This window comes from Microcaecilia unicolor, chromosome 4 (genome assembly GCF_901765095.1).
Source record: "Microcaecilia unicolor chromosome 4, aMicUni1.1, whole genome shotgun sequence".
NCBI lineage: Eukaryota > Metazoa > Chordata > Amphibia > Gymnophiona > Siphonopidae > Microcaecilia > Microcaecilia unicolor.
Window position 1 is genome coordinate 53,124,497 of NC_044034.1, and position 18,079 is coordinate 53,142,575.

At 41.6% G+C, this 18,079-nt stretch overlaps 1 protein-coding gene across 1 annotated transcript in view; it reads right to left on the reverse strand.

Annotated features, from left to right (window-relative positions):
- LOC115469591 (matrix metalloproteinase-20-like) overlaps positions 1-18,079 on the reverse strand; it is a 112,984-nt gene that overhangs the window by 35,114 nt on the left and 59,791 nt on the right. Inside the window, exons 3-5 of the mRNA XM_030202385.1 lie at positions 5,216-5,485; positions 3,351-3,499; positions 3,142-3,267 (exon numbers count right to left, since the gene is read on the reverse strand). Of these exons, the coding sequence (XP_030058245.1) occupies positions 3,142-3,267; positions 3,351-3,499; positions 5,216-5,485 (545 nt within the window). The remainder of the gene's footprint in view (positions 1-3,141; positions 3,268-3,350; positions 3,500-5,215; positions 5,486-18,079) is intronic.

The window sequence follows — 18,079 nt, forward strand, 5'->3', positions numbered from 1 at the left end:
TGTCGAGACACACCGGTCGAGAACCACTGCTTTAAGCTGAGAAGGATTCCTCCAACGGCACTGCTGCCAGTAGGGGAAGGGAGGACTTTGGTATTGGGTTTTCAATTGCTAAGGACAGGCAGGTTCCCTGGAGTCCTGCAGAGCTTGCCTGTCTACTGAAAATGTGATAGTGAAACAGCACCTCCCACTGGCAGGACTGTAGGTGGAGGATTCCTGCTCAGCTTAGAGGGAACAGTGGTCCACATTGCTGAGGACATATCTTAGTGGTTAGCCACTGTTTGTAGAATATATATATATATATATATATATATATATATATATATATATATATATATATATATATATATATATATAGTATTTCTCCTTATCCAAGTCTTCTTGTTTGGTTCTCTACCCTTCCAAGTAGCCGAGCATAAAAGTTTCTGCACACAATCAAAAAGCCATCAGCCTCTGCCCTTTTACTCCCAAACCATGTGCCTCAGCCGACCTTAAAATGGAGTTTAGTTTATTCAAGAGCCTTTTGGAGCCAACTACTCATTTTTTTGTTTGAGAGGAGATCTTGTGTCTGTGAACTCTGAAGCAGTTGCAGACTGTGTGGTAGTTACTATAGTATCTACAATACAAGGTGGTCATAGAGGAGGAAAATGGTCAGATGCTGGTTCCCTTTTAAGATATGTTGGTCAGATTCCTCTCTGAGTCTCCGCCTTACAGTCCTCAAACCCGTTCTAAATACTCACCACCCAATTTTCAGACCACGAGAGATAGCCGGCCTGTCTCCCGCAGTCCGCACTGAACCCAGATATTCAGTACCAGGCCGTTTCCAGTGACTGGCATTGAATATTTGGTTTAACTTTGGCCGTTCTAATTTTAACCATCTAAACTGATATTCAGACCGGCCAAAGTTAATGTATGTTACAATCCAATATATTACTCAGGAACCTTCATGCATTACCATAATGTACTCTTCTTTACCATGTATGTATGCACACGGTATATATATATACCATGATCAGTTCCATATATATTATGTCCCATGTATGTTACCATGTATGTATGCACCTTAACGCAGTACCATTTGTAATTCTGTTACCCGGAAATGGCAACTGCCATTATGGCAAATGTAAGCCACATTGAGCCTGCAAATTGGTGGGAAAATGTGGGATACAAATGCTACAAATAAATAAATAAATAAATAATAAATAAAAATTCCATCTATTGTGGTGGCTAAATTTGGCCACCAAACTTGGCCACTTTGACTTTTAAAATCGGTGGATAACTGGTTATATTGCACGATGTAACCAGCTATCTTTAAGCCGCTAACTGGCAATATTCAGCGCTGGTTAGCTGGCTATCCAATCGCCGGATAGCCACCAAAGTAACGTTTTATAGGTCATATCCTTCTGAATATCAGCCTCTCAGTCATTTCAGTTTTCTGCTCTGTTCTCTGAGCTCTTCAGCTGGAATGTTCCAGTTCTGCTACTTCTCCCCTTTCCACTGGCAAGCAGTTCCCTGCTAGAAAGTTCAATTGTATAGCATTTGCAAGCCAGCAGGAAGAAAAAAAGAGATCTTAAATGGTCTCATGACAGATTATATGTGCAGCTGAATACAGAATTTATGATCTATGGATGTTTTTAGACTGTACAATTCACTCCTCCAAACTGGTTCACTTAGAGGCCCTTTTTTGGGGGATTTTCCCCCACGCTAAGCCCATCCATAAATTCGGCATTTCAATTATTTTATTTTCAGGCCATGTGCTAGTGTTAGCGCACGGGAACTTGTGCTATCGCAGGAGAGCTTACCACCTCCTCTTTAGGAAGCACTAAGGGCTCCTGCATTAACCCTGTATTATTCAGTTAGCACGTGGTGATGTGTGCGCTACCTAATTAGAGCTTCCACACCCATTCTCTGCCCCCTTTATCCAGTATTAAGCTTGCTTTAGTGCTTAACATGGTTTAATAAAAGGGCCCCTGAAAGACTAGTTTGAATGGAGCGATTAGAGATTAGGATCCTAGGATTTGGAAATAGGTAAGACAGCATCACCTGTTTATTTATTTATGTTTTACGGAATGATTGCAGCTGAACCAACTAGCCTTTGGAATTTGTTACCTCTGTAAAACAGGGTCTTATTTATTTATTTATTTGTTGTTGAGGCTTGAAGATCTGATTGTTTAAGAAATTTTATATGCACAATTGTTTTTTTTGGAGTAGGATCTGGTCTGGTAATAGTTGGAGTTGAGATGAATGGTTGGTATATATATATATAATTTTTATGATTTGAATTTTTCTCAGTTACTATTGTATATTGTGAGTTGAGCTTCATATTGTTTTATTTTGATTGTAATCAGCCTTCAACTTCTGTATAGGGGATAAGTAGAACGGAAGTGCCATAAATAAATAAAATTACATTAAAACAAATAGGGAAAAAGTTTTCAAGCTGTGTTAGTGCACTAACCCATGTTATTTGCCCTTTAACATGACTTAAAGATCATTAACACAGGTTGTCCTGCCCTTACGCAGTGTCAGTTAAGTCGCGAGGTGTTCCAGGTGCACACTGCAAACCACTGTATGGCCGATAAAATAACGCTAGCTAAAAACTGGGCGGTTTTCACCACCTTGGAGCATCAGGCCGCCAAGATGACCTCCAGTGGTAGTACCTTGAGACTAACACTACAACCCATGGCAGCCATTTTAGCCACTGAATCCACTAGGAGCAGGAGCAAGTGGAGTTGCTCCTGCCTTAGATACTCCACTGGACCACCAGGGAAGTAAGGTAGGCCCCAAGACAGGGGATACTGTTAATGGGGGGGGGGGGGGGGGAACCAAAGGAAGATTGGAATCATCTGGGTTGGGAGGGAGAAGAAGAAACTGACCGATACTCTTATGTGGGTCCCAGCTGATATTCAGCCGGTATCTTATAGGGATTCTGGCTGAATATCTATCCAGAGCTACATAAATTCAGCAGCCAGTAGCAGTCCGATCAGACCTGAATATTCAGTGCCTGTGCCTAGACTTGGCCTGGCATTGAATATCCAAGTCTAACTTAGCTGGTGACAGTCTGAATATTAAATGGATCATCTTTTAATTTTACCATTAAACGTTTTGATTGACTCATAATATATATTCTAATAAATGAATATGTACCATTCACGCCCATAGTCCATTTTTCAGCATTGTCGAAGTGAGTGTCTCCTCCTAGTCCTTCACCTGGAGCAAAAGCATGAGCTAATGTTCCCCTTGGGCCATCAAACGGGTAAGAATCACCATGATCTGAGAAACAAAGAACATTTCATTAAGAATTACTCTGAAGAAATGTTTAGTCTAACACGATGCATATGGATTAAACAATGTACCTCCGGTTTCAAAGGATATCACAATATCAGCTTCTCCTTGTTCTGATCTGACAAAATTCAATGGGGCAGCCTCACTCCAGGCTTTTAAACCCATCTCCACAGCTTTATCCACTTCAGGACGACTCAAACTGGAAGTATATTTTGCAACTCTAGAAAAGAGTGCACATATTAATAAATATTCGTATTTTCAAAAATACTGGTTTTCATATTCTTTTAAATTAAATGTTACAAATATGCAGAAAAAACAACAGCTTTATTGTATTCTGATAAAATGTGCAATGAGGGGGTAATTCTATAAGAGGCTACCTAGTTTTAGATGGAATGTGCACAAATGATGCTATTTATTGAGCACTTATGCACATAAATGACCTCTTATAGCATACCAACTAGCAGAAAAGTAAGCGCCATGATTTGATAGTCCATAGTCTGTTATAAAGATAGACACAGAGAAGCCATTACTTACCCCTGGGGTTGATAGCATAGAATGTTGCTACTATTTGGGTTTCTTCCAGGTATTTGTGACCTGGGTTGGCCACTGTTGGAAACAGGATACATCGGTCTGATCCATTATGGCTATTCTTATGTTCTTTGTCAGTGGGATTGTGCATGAGCAGAGTTTGGAGAAAGCATGATTGGATCAAATAGATGAGTATAAATGATAGAATGCTATCATTTATATATGTAGGTGGTAAGATCTAGGTGTGTGCATTTACACTGGTTATAGGGTAGGTGTAAGTGATCACACCTTAATGTGTGTGCATTTTAATCATTTGGTGCCTACTTTTCATTGTAGCATAAACTATAACCAGCACCTATAGTGGGCGCCAGTTACAAAATTATCCTGTTGAAGGCGGCAGTTCTATAAAATAGGTGATAATACAAGCCTGATATGCATGAAAAGTTTAGAATACCAACGTGTATGAGTATATGCAAACTCATACTCACGTAAATGCTATAATGTGCCAACATGCTATTCTATAAATACAGGGAAAGAAAGGAAGAGTACAGTATCTGATGGCACTTCCAACACAGAATCAAGAAGGCATGCAGTCCAAATAGAGATCACCTCTATGACTCGACACAGTGCCATGTTTTGGCGTTGCCACCTGTGTCAGGAGTCTAAGGAAGCGTAGCTACAATAATGCCTGCAAAACACACAAAAGGCCTGAACAACTCCTATTGTATGGAGTCAAAAGGAGACATCTTCAAAAGGAGCCTTTCCTGCACAGTTAAATCGCTTTGACTATCAAGCCCTTAATGACACCTTAGAGAAGTGTAGTTAACTTTTTGAGATGATGCCCACATCAAAGCATTTACTTTAACATGTGGACATTAATACCTGTCTTAACATACACCTCTTTTGTATCTCATTAACCCTGACCATAATGCTCATATTAAACACTATCTGGCTATCTCGACTGAGTATTAGCATTTAGGAGGAGATTCTATATATGGCACCTAAAAAATTGGCGCTAAAATCAGTGCTGACTAAGTGCATTCTATAATCGGCACTTAGATTTAGGTGCCGATTATAGAATATGCTTAGTTGATATTTCCACGCCTAAATCTGCGCACATCAATTTATACCAGTGAAAACTTGGTGTAAATTCCTGCATGCAGATTTAGGTGCACTAGGCCATATTCGGCATACATCTTTACAGAATATGCTTAATGAGTTGTGCACCTAAAATCTAATCAGTGCCAATTAGTGCTTATTATTGCTTGTTAAGTGCTTATATTAGTGATCATTAGCTTGTTAAACCAATGAAGTTACACAAGGTGTTATAGAATCCGAGCCAATTTTGGTGCCCACAGAGGTTTTACAGAGGTTTACTATGGAACGTAGAAAGAATTGATCTAATTACCTGTATGTCAAAGTACTTTTTGACCATTTGGGTTCTCCTGGAAATAGGCGATAATTTGCTACATCAGGAACACCACAGCGCGGCCTCTTCATTACTTCCATTGTTGAATAATCCAGTTTTCCAGTAACCTGAAGACCAAAGAACGCCTGCATTTCTTTGATCTTACCTGCAAGAGGTGTGCTACCAGCTACCATTTCACCAATCTGCAGCCTTTCTTTCTTAGTATAATATTTGTCAAGGTAGGCCTGTGAGGTGAATAATGATAACAAACTATATCATTTGGTTTGGCTTCCCTCTTCATACACAGCATTTTATTAACATATAATAATCAAATGTAAATATACATAAGAAATCAGAGATGCTTAGAGTTGGGAGAAACTAAAGGAAGCTTTTTTTCACAGAAAATGAGGTGGAAACAAGGAACTGCATCCTAATGGAGGTGATAAGAACAAAAATTACCATTGGAATCCAAGAAGGCATGAGACAAGCACAAAAAAACTATTAAAACATAAAAGGACTATTAAGCTTGTCTAGTTTTTCCAGTTTGATTCATGGTCCAAAGTCCAACCAACCCCTGGCTTTCCCCTCACTTCTTTGCAATTATTGATCATCTCTTTTTTTCCACCATACTTTCTTAAGTTCTGTTACTATTTTTGATTCGACCACCCCCAAGAGAAGGTCATTGGACATTTCCATCACCCTTTCAGTGAAGAAATATGTTCTGATATCAATCCTGTCTACTCCCTTGGAGCCTCAGACAATGGCTCTTGTTCTACAGCATGCTCCTTTTGTTTTATTTATAACTAGTAAAAAAGGCCTGTTTCCGAAACCAATGAAACGGGCGCTAGCATGTGGTTTTTTTTGTGTGTGTGTATATGTGTCACAGAGTTATTTTGTGTGTGTGTGAGTGTGCTGTGTGTGTGCAGGTTGTTGATGTGTGTCTTTTTTTGTTTTGTTTTTTGCTTGGGGGTTGGGGGATGTGCTGTGCTGTGCTGTGCTGGCAAAGTGGGTTGAATTGGTGTGTGGCTTTGAGGGTGTTTCTGTTGCATTGTGTGTCTGTGGTTTTGTCTGTCAAGGAGGTTTGTGGAGGGGGTCTTTCTGTTGGTGAAATGTAAATGTGGTTGTAGGGGGGTCAGCCTTTGTTGAGTGTTGTTTTTTTTTTCCATGCTTTTTTTTGTTGTTGTGCTGAGGCAGCAGTGTTGTTTTAGATGGGTGGAAGATAGAGGAGCACGTTCTTAGTCTGTTGGTATTTTTTGGCCGTTTCAGGGCTGCTGTAGGGGAACGCTGGAAGAGAAATGTGCTGTTGGAAGCAGCGCCATCTTTTTCCATTGGGCTGGGGTTCTGGGTATCCTGGAGGTGGGTGACGGCTTGCCTGAGGACAGGGATCGTTGTTTTAAGTTGGCGGAAGTTAGAAGAGCATGGTCTCGGGCCGTCGGGGTGTGATCCGGTATGTTTGGTCCATTTCAGGCCGGCTGCAGGGGAATCAGCGCCATCTTTTTCTGGGTGCTCGGGGAATCCCCGAGGTGGGAGACAGCTTGCCTGAGACTGGGGATGGTTGGGCATGTCCTTGGCCACTTCGGCAAAAGGGGAACAGGAAGGGGGTGGGGAGTTACCTGCAGCCGCCTGAGAAACCATGTATTCTTTGTTTGTTTTGTATTATTAGTTTGCATTTCTGTTGAAGAAAGAGTGGATGCCTTTCGAATGATGGAGGTGGTGCGTCGGTGTGCGGTTGTTTCGTTAGTTTGGCAGCCAGTCTCCAGCGATTCCTAGGCAGGGAAGGAGTACTCCTCCCCCTTCCTTGGTCGCTGTTTGCTGCTGGCTGGGTCGCGGGTAATCCTTCCAGCTGGGCCGCAGCTTGTCCTGTTCGCCCACGTCCCAGATGGTGACGGGCACGTTGTTTTCCTGCTCCTCCGACTCCATGTCAAGCGATCCCAAATATAGTCTTTGCTATAGGCCCTCTGGCACTCTTCAGTACTGGCATTAGGCATTTAAAAATTTCTCCCCCCCCGGTCTATTTTTGCACATACCCACAGCAGGAATAGTCTTCTCTCGTTCCAGCGGTGGTTCTGTGCTCTCCGTGCTGCACAGATAATGAGCCATTCTGCTGGGGAATGCTCCTCCCTTATTGTCACATAGTTTCCTCTGATTGGTCCGTCTTACGTTGCCTAGTGTTGCCTGGGAACGGTGTTGTGATGGTCCTTTGTGTTTCAGAATGTTGAGGGTGTTTTTTCTGATTGGTCCGTCATGCCAGGGCGGGGCAGAGAGACATGGTCAGTGTTGTAGCTTCACTACCATGATTCCATGAACCCTTCAGGGAGTGACTGAGTGACTTCAGAACGTTGTCTTCAGAACGTTGAGGGTGAGTTTTATTATAGTAGATTCTTTAGCATTTGACTGTGTCTATCATTTCCCACCTAGAGCAGTGCTTCTCAGTCCTCTTCTGGGGGTACACTAGCCAGTAGGATTTTAGGATTACCACAGCGAATATGCATGAGATAAAATCTGCATACAATGGGTCTTCTATATATGTGACCCACTGAGTGAAAAGGTACCAGAAGTGGGGTATGTGACTTATTCATATCACAAGAAAGCAAATGTATGATCCTGCCAAATTTCAGCCTCTGGTATGGCCTATTTACGTCTTTTAAAAATGAGAAACATGTATCAATAAAAAGTAATTAACTCTAAAAATCACATACCCCACTTTAGGTACCTGTTAGGCACTTGAAGTGTTTAGCCTGTAGAACATAAAAAAACATCAAAGCTGTGAAAAAAAAAATTGCACAGTCCCATTCTACTGACCCTATAGTACACAAAACATTAAAAAATGAATTCTGCCCAAATTTACCCCTCCAAATTTTTATAGCCTTTATCTCTTATTTGTAACCCCATCAGGTCACATATTGGAATCTATTTCATGCATATTCATTGTGGCTACTCTGAAAACCTGATTGGCTAGGTATGCCTATTAATAAAAAATTAGTATACAGATCTTCATTGTGTAACTAGCTTTGGGGTTCTTTTATTAAGGTGCGCTGAAAAATGGCCTGCGCTGGTTTAGATGCATGTATTGGATGCGTGCAGGTCCATTTTTCAGCACACCTGCAAAAAAGGCCTCTTTTTTTTAGCTGAAAATAGACGTGCGTCAAAATAAAAATTGGCGCGCGTCCATTTTGGGCCTGAGACCTTACCACCACCCATTGACTTAGCGGTAAGTTCTCATGCATTAACCGGGCAGTAATTGTCAGTGCACGTACACTGTTGATTATCACTTGGTTAGTGCCACACAGCAGAAAATAAAAAATATTTTCTCCTACGTGTATTGGGCGCACGTAAAAAATGGAATTGTCGCCCGTGGCTCGCATAGCTGGGCGGTAGTTCCAAATTGATGCGCGTTAGATGCGCAAAGGCACCTTCGTGCCTTAGTAAAAGGGCCCCTTATAATATCTTTTCCTTCCCTTTGTACACCCTCAAGGGCATCATCAGGAATAGCATCCTAAAATTAGGGTGGTTTATCTTGTATATTGATAATATTGAACAGTTTATTTAATTTAAATATACAAACTAAATTTAGGATTTGAAAACATAGTTGTTCTCTTTTACAATGTTTACAGTTTAGACTTTGAAACTGCTGGTATAATTAATGTGGCCATTACAATAACCAGTGCTTTTTTTGTGCCGGTACGCCGTACCGGTACCTTTTTCCTGAGGGCCCTCATGTGCCCGCTCCCTTCTGTAACTGCTCCCGCGCTCCAAAATCTTTTCATTACCTGAAGTCACAATTCTCCTCTCTCCCCTGCCCTCCCCTCCATGTCCAGCAATTCTCTCTCCCCTCCCCTGCCCTCCCCTGCCCTCCATGTCCAGCATGTCGCCTCTCTCCCCTGCCCTCCCCTGCCCTCCCCTCTCCAAGTCGCAGCGAACTGGAAGTGAAGGCAGCAGTGCTCACTGAGGCAGGCACGCAGGCAGGTTCGTCTCCTCTCGCATTGCTTCCCTCTCAGCGCTTCCCGCCTTCGAGGGCGGGACGCACTGAGAGGGAAGCGAAGCGAGAGGAGACAAACCTGCCTGCGTGCCTGCCTCAGTGAGCACTGCTGCCTTCACTGCCAATTTGCCGCGACTTGGATGAGAGGGGAGGGCAGGGGAGAGAGGCGATATGCTGGACATGGAAGGCGGGGGAGGGCAGGGAAGGGGAGAGAGAATTGCTGGACATGGAGGGGAGGGGAGAGGAGGGCAGGAAGAGAGAATTTCTGGACATAGGCAGGGGCGAGAGGAGAATCGCTGGGCATGGATAGGGGAGGGCAGGGGAAAGAGAATTGCTGGACATGGATGAGAGGGGAGGGCAGGGAAGAGAGAATTTCTGGACATGGGCAGGGGCGAGAGGAGAATTGCTGGGCATGGATGAGAGGGGAGGGCAGGGGAGAGAGAAGACATGCTGGTCATGGAGGGGAGGGGAGAGAGAATTGCTGGACATGGATGAAAGGGGAGAGCAGGGGAGATAGGAGACATGCTGGACATGGAGGGGAGAGGAGGGCAGGGAAGAGAGAATTGCTGGACATAGGCAAGGAAGGACATGGGGAGAGAGGAGAATCACTGGGCATGGATGAGAGGGGAGGGCAGGGGAGAGAGGAGACATGCTGGACATGGAGGGGAGAGGAGAGGAGGGCAGGGAAGAGAGAATTGCTGGATATGGGCAGGGGAGAGAGGAGAATCGCTGGGCATGGATGATAGGGGAGGGCAGGGAAGAAAGGATTGCTGGACATGGACAGGGGAGGGCAGGGGAGAGAGGAGAATCGCTGGACATGGATGGGATGGGAGGGGGGGGGAGAGGAGAATCACTGGACATGGATGGGAGGGGAGGGCAGGGGAGATGAGAGGAGAATCGCTGGACATGGATGGCAGGGGAGGACGGGGCAGAGGAGAATCGCTGCACATGGATGTGAGGGTAGGTCAGCGAAGAGAGATTCTCTGGACATGGAAGGGGAGGGCAGGGGAGACAGGAGAATCGCTGGACATGGAAGGGGAAGGCAGGGGGGAGAAGAGACATGCTGGACATGGATGGAGGGGAGGGAAGACAGGAAGGAGATGCACATGGATAGGAGGGGAGGGCAGGGGAGAGAGGAGAAATGCTGGAAATGGATGGAGAGGAGAGCAGGAGATAGAGAATTGCTGGACATGGATGGAGGAGTTGGCAGGGAGAGAGGAGAAATGCTGGACTTGGATGGAGGAGAAGGGAGAGAGAATTATTGCTTTAGATGGATACAGGGGAGGGAAGAGAGAGGAGAAATGCTGGACATGGATGGAGGGGAGGAAAGAAAAAAGAAGAAGATGCACATGGATGGAGATGAGGAAAAGGGAAGAGAGGAGAAAAACTGCACATGGATGGAGAAAATAGGCAAAAGCTGGATCCACGTTATACCTCCTCCAGTCAATTCCACGGAGGAGGACCCAGCTTTTACTTATGGATGTATGGCAAAAAATGAAGAAGAAAGGAGGAAAGTAAAGAAATAAATGGAAAGGAAGCCCTGGAAACGGAGTTAAGAGAACAGATAGAGAGCAGCAGAATCAGAGACTGGGACCAATATGGATAGAAAAACAAAGTCACCAGGCAACAAAGGTAGAAAAAAAATCATTTTATTTTTATTTTAGTGTTTGGAATATGTCCAATTTGAGAATTTACATCTGTTGTCTTATTTTTCACTGGGTATACTGGAGCTGTAACAACTTACAGAAATTACTTATAATGAAAAAAAATCATGTTATTTTTTTCTCCTATACTAGTATAATATTTTCAAGGATGCCTGTTTATATGCGACATGGCTGGTATAAGGGGTGCGGCTAGTGTGGGTGTGGCTATAAAGAGGTGGAGTCATATGTGGTGACCCCACCCACAATGAGTACCAGCACCTTTTTTTCTACAAAAAAAGCACTGACAATAACTGAGAAGGATGCATGGGTTGGGCATTGTTTAGTTCATATTCAATCATGCAATTAGCCTGGCTCCAAAGAATTTGTACTCAGCATCCATTTACCTAATCCTTTAATCTATACAAAGTTGTTTTTCAAGAGTTTGATGGGTTTTACTAGATCTTTAAAAAGTTAATAACTACTACTGTATCTGTAGACCAGCAGACATCGCAAGCTAAGCACCTTCTAATGTGTACATACCTTCTAAAAAAATATGACATCATGCCATGAATAACAACAATTATTATGTGTACAGACTAAAACAATACGAAATGTTCATTCTCCTGTTCTTAACTTAGCTTGACTTTGGGATTTTAAATGCTCCAAATGGGGCATCAACTGTCAGTAGATACCCACCCGTTATTATTTTTAATTAATTAAAACGCATTCCTGAAAATAAATAGCAGTTCAGCTACAGACCACTCTAGACCTTATCTTTTTTGATTGCATTTCAGATCTTTGTAGAGCATATGGGGAAGGGATATTAATCTTCCTTCAGTGTTCTTGATAACCAAGGCATGTTTATTCTCTCAGGTCTTTAATAGTTTGTTAAGGATAAAGAGTTCAATTTATTTATTTCAATGCTGGCCAGAAGGCTTGGTTTTCCCCTTTAAGAAAATTCAGGAACCTGGAGAAAGTGCTAACAAAAGGTGATGTCACCAAGTGCAAAAGTCAGAAATGTATCCACCCAGGACCAGGACCACAAATCTAATTCACATTGGGCCAGGGAGAGAGGAAGCAGTTAGTGTGTTCTTTGTGCTTTCTATCGTTCTGATAATAAAGTTTACTCTTTAAGCTATATCAGGTCCTGATTCATCTGCTGTCTTTGGTTATGCCAAGGACCATAACGAAAGAGTCAGGTAGAGATCTTACATGTACAAATGAGTGTATTATGAGGGATTTTATGTAAAACCTTCTCTGAGATGCAGAATGCATTATCCACTTTGCTATGAAATACATGAGGCTCACTATTCTTCTCTAGATATAGAAAATCACTCTTTTGATGTGAAACAACATCTGAGATTTTTGTTTGCCAATGACAGAGGAAATGACACCTTGATGTTTCTTCTGTTGTTAACGACTGCCCATCTCTTCTGCCTGTGTTTAAAGGCAGAGTAGGCACTACATAGCTGATTCTATACAGTGTGCCTAGAGATTGGTGCCGAAATCGGCGCAGATTCTATAACAATTTATATAATTTAACGAGCTTAACAAGCCAATGAGTGCTGATAACAGCACCTAACAAACAATAATGAGCACTGTTTAGAATTTAGGTGCACAACTCACTAAGCGTATTCTGTAACAATGTGCACCAAACTTCTAATGTGTGCAAGCAAAAAGGGGCATGGTTACAGGCAGGGAAATAGGTGTTCCGAAATTTACGCACTTAGTTATTAAATATGACCCAGTGTGCCTAAACCTATGTGCTGGGATTTACGCCACATTTTTGTTGATGTAAATGGATGTGTGTAGATTTAGGCGCTGAAATATCAACTAAGCCTATTTTATAATCGGCGCCTAAATCTAGGTACCGATTATAGAATATGCTTATCAGGGCCAAATTTTTAGGCGCCATATATAGCATTCCCCCCTTAATTTATAAAGACATACAGGAATCTATGCATCTTTATAAAATACTAGAGCAAAAGCCCAGAAATCATATCTAGATTGATGCTGTGGATATTGATGCTTATTTGGGATTAGGCATAAATGTTTGTGGGTAAATTACTCATTAATGTGGGTGTTTTTATAAACTAAGCAGCCCTTTTACTAAGCTGCAGTAGGAAGTGATCTGCAGTAGTGTGGGCACGCGGAATTTCTATGCTCTGAGGCCACTTACTACTGCGGCAGTAAAAAATGTATTTTTAATATAGGGATCATACATGGCCGTGCACTAATAAAAAAATTTGTGTGCGGCCATTTACTGTCTGAGCTCTTACTGCCTCTTATTTAGAGGGCAGTAAGGGCTCATGTGCTAACCCAGTGGTAATCGGGCAGTGTATGGCACTGCCTGACTTCTGCTGGGCATACCTACTCCCCTCCCCCTGCTCTAGAAAATACAAAATTATTTTATTGTGCGTGAAATAGAGCTCAGAAAAAGCAAAACTACCAATGGGTGCCTGGGTAGCCCTACCACTGCTTAAAGAAAGGGCCCCATAGCATGTTAATGGAAATTCTACTAGTGCTCCATGCAAAACACATTCCTGAACATGCCACTCATTTCACATAAAAGCACGTGCCTTCGTATCACCGTGTGTACTTTTATGTGTGTAACCCTTGAGGTAATTTTAAAAGAGCTCTTTTACAGCATAAAAAGACCTGAATCTGCAAAGCATCCTATATTACATTACATTGGACTTCTAGACTGTCTGACCCATAAGTTTCTTGGCGGTTAACATTAAAATATAGAGCCAAAAGACAAGACAAAACCTCGGGGATTACAATTGTACCATAAAATTAGATAAATATCAACAATTACACAGTTATACTTAACTTTTTATTAATTCTATATGCCTGTGGGTGGTTGAGTTTCCTGCCGTCTTGTATCCAAGAAAACTGTATAATGAACAAGTGTAAGTAGTTGGATATTTGAGTAGTGTAGAGTGTGAGGCAGCCTCCTTCAATCACAAACCATTTTTATGACTGTATTGATTTATTTAGGAACCCGACTCCTGAAGGCGCTCGAGTAGCGAAACACAGTCTGTATAGAGTGTGGGGTGATTTACAGCAGATGGATTGTGGCCTGAGGATTACGTGGATATTGGCTTAAAGTTGGTGTTTGTGATTCTATCATCAAGCCCTGAACCACAAACACGGTGGAATGACACCAGCGGGCAGATGTAATTAACTTAAGGAACAGCAATTTGTGAACTTGGATCCTGGATTGGTTTAAACCTTGTTGTGAGTGGACCATTTGAGTTACGCTGCTCGGTTACATGTTAACCATGTGGACATAATTGACTGGTAGAGTTGCCACCTGTTTTTGGGCAGGAGCACATGGACTATCATTTATATGAGGTTTGTGGTGGGGTAGTCAGCAGTCTCTACGGAGGAGATGGTATGTATGTGAATGAATGAGTGGTATGAATGTAGGTTTTTGTAATTTTATGTTGTGAAATATTGATTGGTACAAGGCATATAGAATTAATACAAAAGTTCAGTATAACTGTGTAATTGTTGATATTTATAATATTTAGTACAGTTATTGAGTATTTGGTTAACCCAGTATTAATATATTGTGGCTAAAATTAGATAAAAGAAATTAACTAACAAATCTTTTAAAAAGAATAGTCTTCAGAAGTTTCCAAAAACTATCATAACTATTCAAAAACTCCAATTTTAAAGCAAATGAGTTCCGAATATTGGGGACTCCAAATCTTTTTATGCCCCTAGGAAAAGGAACTACAAAAGGAGTAGAATAGTATGATTGATCTTCTACTTTTCCTAATATCTATAAATTTCACTTGCTCTTGCAAGTATTTTGGAGAGTCTCCAGTTAAAATTTTAAATAAAATTCTTGCTTCAATCAGCAACATCTCTGCTTGCATGCTTTTGAACTGTTTAATCTGCCTGCTCTTTATTAACCTGGCGTTTGGGGACTTAACTTCTTAACTACAGTACTGGCATCTGGTTGGGCGTGGGAGTTTGTTCCGCCCAATTGCCCCTGACATCAAACACTGCGGGAGATTTGAGCAGTCCCTTCTCTTCCTGCAAGTTAAGTTTCTGCGACTGATCTGCTTGCCCCATATAAAATCTCTGCTTGCATGCTTTTGAACTGTTTAATCTGTCTGCTCTTTATTAACCCCAATAAGACAGCATTTGTAGAAATATTGGAGGAATATTTTTCCTGTCTACTGTACACCATGTACTGTTTCCTTCATTAAATGATTTCTATCTTGTCCATTTTCATACAGCACTGACACTTCATCATGCACAGACCACTGTTTATATAACCTCTACAACTTTATATGGCCTCGCAACAGCAATGTACAAATCAATGCAAGACAGCAAAATTAGTGGCAGTGAACAGTGAAACCTCATCTGCCACACATTAGAGCTCCAGTTGTATATAGAACTGTGAGCAAGGCATCTCCAGTATTCATTCAGTTGCCCAAGGGGTTGTGATTAAATGTCACTTCTACCAGGATCTGGGGATGTGCAGCCAGACAATTTTTGTTTGGTGTCATTTCCCATGACATTTCCAGAAATGTTCATTATGTTGTGGAGTCCCCCCTGTCTTTAAGAATTTGAGCTCTTTTGAAAAGAGCATGAACTATTGTGAGTGAACCCTCTTCCAGATCGTTCATGCATGTGTGGTGGTTTGCACACACACAAAGCATTGGGAAACAGGGCACAATCTATCTGAAAGATTGCATCCGTTTTGCAAATAGCGCTCATTCTTTGCAAAAACGGCATTCCCTCTCAAAAGAGTGTGCACTACTGATGATAAGCAAAATCCACAAAATTTCATGTTTGCTTCTGCTTATTTTCATTTTGTAACAATGTGAAACAACATGGGTTCTATTGTTCACATGTCCTCCTGGATTGGAGGAGTGGTTTGTGCAGTAGCCTGGGAACTGGGTTCAATTCCCACTGCAGCTTCTTGTGACTCTGAGCAAGTCACTTAACCCTCCATTGCCCAGGTACAAAATAAGTTGCCTGTATGTTACGAGGGGCATTTTAAATAAAACATCTAAGTCTGATTTTGGACATTTTGCTAAAAACATCCAAAAATTGAGTGGTGGAACATAGCCATTTTCGAAACTGAAAAACATCTATCTTTTTGGCTCAAAAAACGTCTTTTTCTCAGTGCATTTTTCTTTTGGGACCATTTTGAAACGTTGAAGAGAAAATTGACCCAAAACCAACCACTGGGATGTCTAGGGGCCATCATTCTTAGTAGACTGGCCATACAGACATCCCAGCAGAGCAGTGGGGCAGCCTAGGGGGCACTGCAGTGGACTTCACATAAAAGGTCTCAGATATACATCTCATCATAACCCCCATATATTGTATGGTGAGCCTTCCAGGAGCAGAAAAATGCCTACTGTATTCACTGTACACCACTATAATAGCTCTTAAGCTTGCAGGTGTCACCTATATTTATTTATTTAAATTATTTCCTACCCCACACAATCCAGAAAGTTCTTGGTGGCTTATAATAGTAACATACATAGTAAAAAACACAAATAATAAAGCATATGACATAAGTAAGCAAAATCAACCTTAATTAAATATCACCCAATAACCCTATGAAATAAATAGTTAGGAGTTACTAAACATTACTGATTAAAAGATTGTCAAACTAAAAATGACTTAAGTGCTATCTTTAAAAGGGCTACACCCTGAACCGATTTTAAAGATACAGGCAAGCAGTTCAACCAAGTTGGACCCATAACTCTAAAACCTTTTATACAATATTCCTCTAGCCTTACTTCATGTATAGTAGGAGTGTCCACGTACAGTAGGATGATCTTAAATTCCTCACTGGATTATGGATTTTCAGTATAGTAGATATCTGGGGTGAAACTAAGTTAGAAATAGCCTTAAACACAAGTAAAAGTACCTTATACATAATTCTATGCTCAACAAGCAACCAATGTAACTGCTATAAACCGGTGAAATATGTTCATAATGTGAGCAACCTACAATCACTCTAGCCACTGAATTTTCTGCCACTTGTAATGCCCGCAAAGTATATTTTGACAACTCTACTAACTATCCATTACAATAGTCAAAATGAGGGGTTATCCAACTCTGAACCACAGTTCGGAAATTCGAGACTGATGACAATTCTCTCCTCAATTTATGGAAAACTGTCTGTATTATGCTTAAAACTTGGGGCCCTGTTTACTAAGCTGCGCTGTAGGTTTGCTAACTTTTTAACATGCACTAAAAATTAGCACGTGCTAACGATAGAGACACCCATTATATTCCTATGGGCGTCTCTAGTGTTAGTGCACACTAATTTTTAGAGTGCGCTAAAATGTTTGCGCGCCTACAGCATGGCTTAGTAAACAGGGCCCTCGAATTTTCATACTCAATGAGGAATCCAAAATAACTTGGTGCAGAATTGGAATTGTAACGACACTCATCTGGAAACAATTAGGAATATCTTCCGATGAACAGCTAGATATATAGGTACAGTAGGTATTTGGTGTTTTTTGGAGTGTATCAGTTAGAGTGGAATATGGGCCTGAGTCCCCTTCTCTACAGTCCACTGCACTGACCACTAAGCTACTGTTGGGACCTGCTTGCTGCTGTAATAGGAATGGCCATCATATCTGAAGCTGTCATAGAGCCTGGTATGTACTGTCACTGTCATATCTTATGGGGTCACTGACCAATGGGGGAGTAGGGGGGGTTATGCCTTCATCCCTTCAGTGGTCATTTGGTCACTTAGTCATGATTGAAACAAGTCTAGACAAAATGTTTTAATTTTGGCCCTAGACCTTTTCATTTTGTTCTATAATTGAGAAAAACATCTGTCTGTTGGTGTCATCCAGGTTCTGCCCAAAATACACTCCCTTGAAATTTGGACAAACTATGGAGCAAAACATCTAAAATCGGGGTGTGAAAAATTGCAACCTGGATGTTTTTGAGAGGAAAAAACATCCTTCTACCACATTATGACATTTTTTGGACATTTTTTTGTTTTGAAAATGAGCCCTAATATGTAAACCACTTTGACTGTAACCACAGAAGGGCGGTATATCAAATCACATCCCTCTATGTTGTTTCAAATGAATGCGCATCCCTACCAGGACCCAAGGAGTTTGCTTATCACATACATCACCTACATTGGTATAGAAACCCCAGTAATTTTAGCACAGTTCAAGGATACTGTGTGCCATCACACAAATTAGTGTGACATACTGGACTATACCCAACAGGATTCACCAT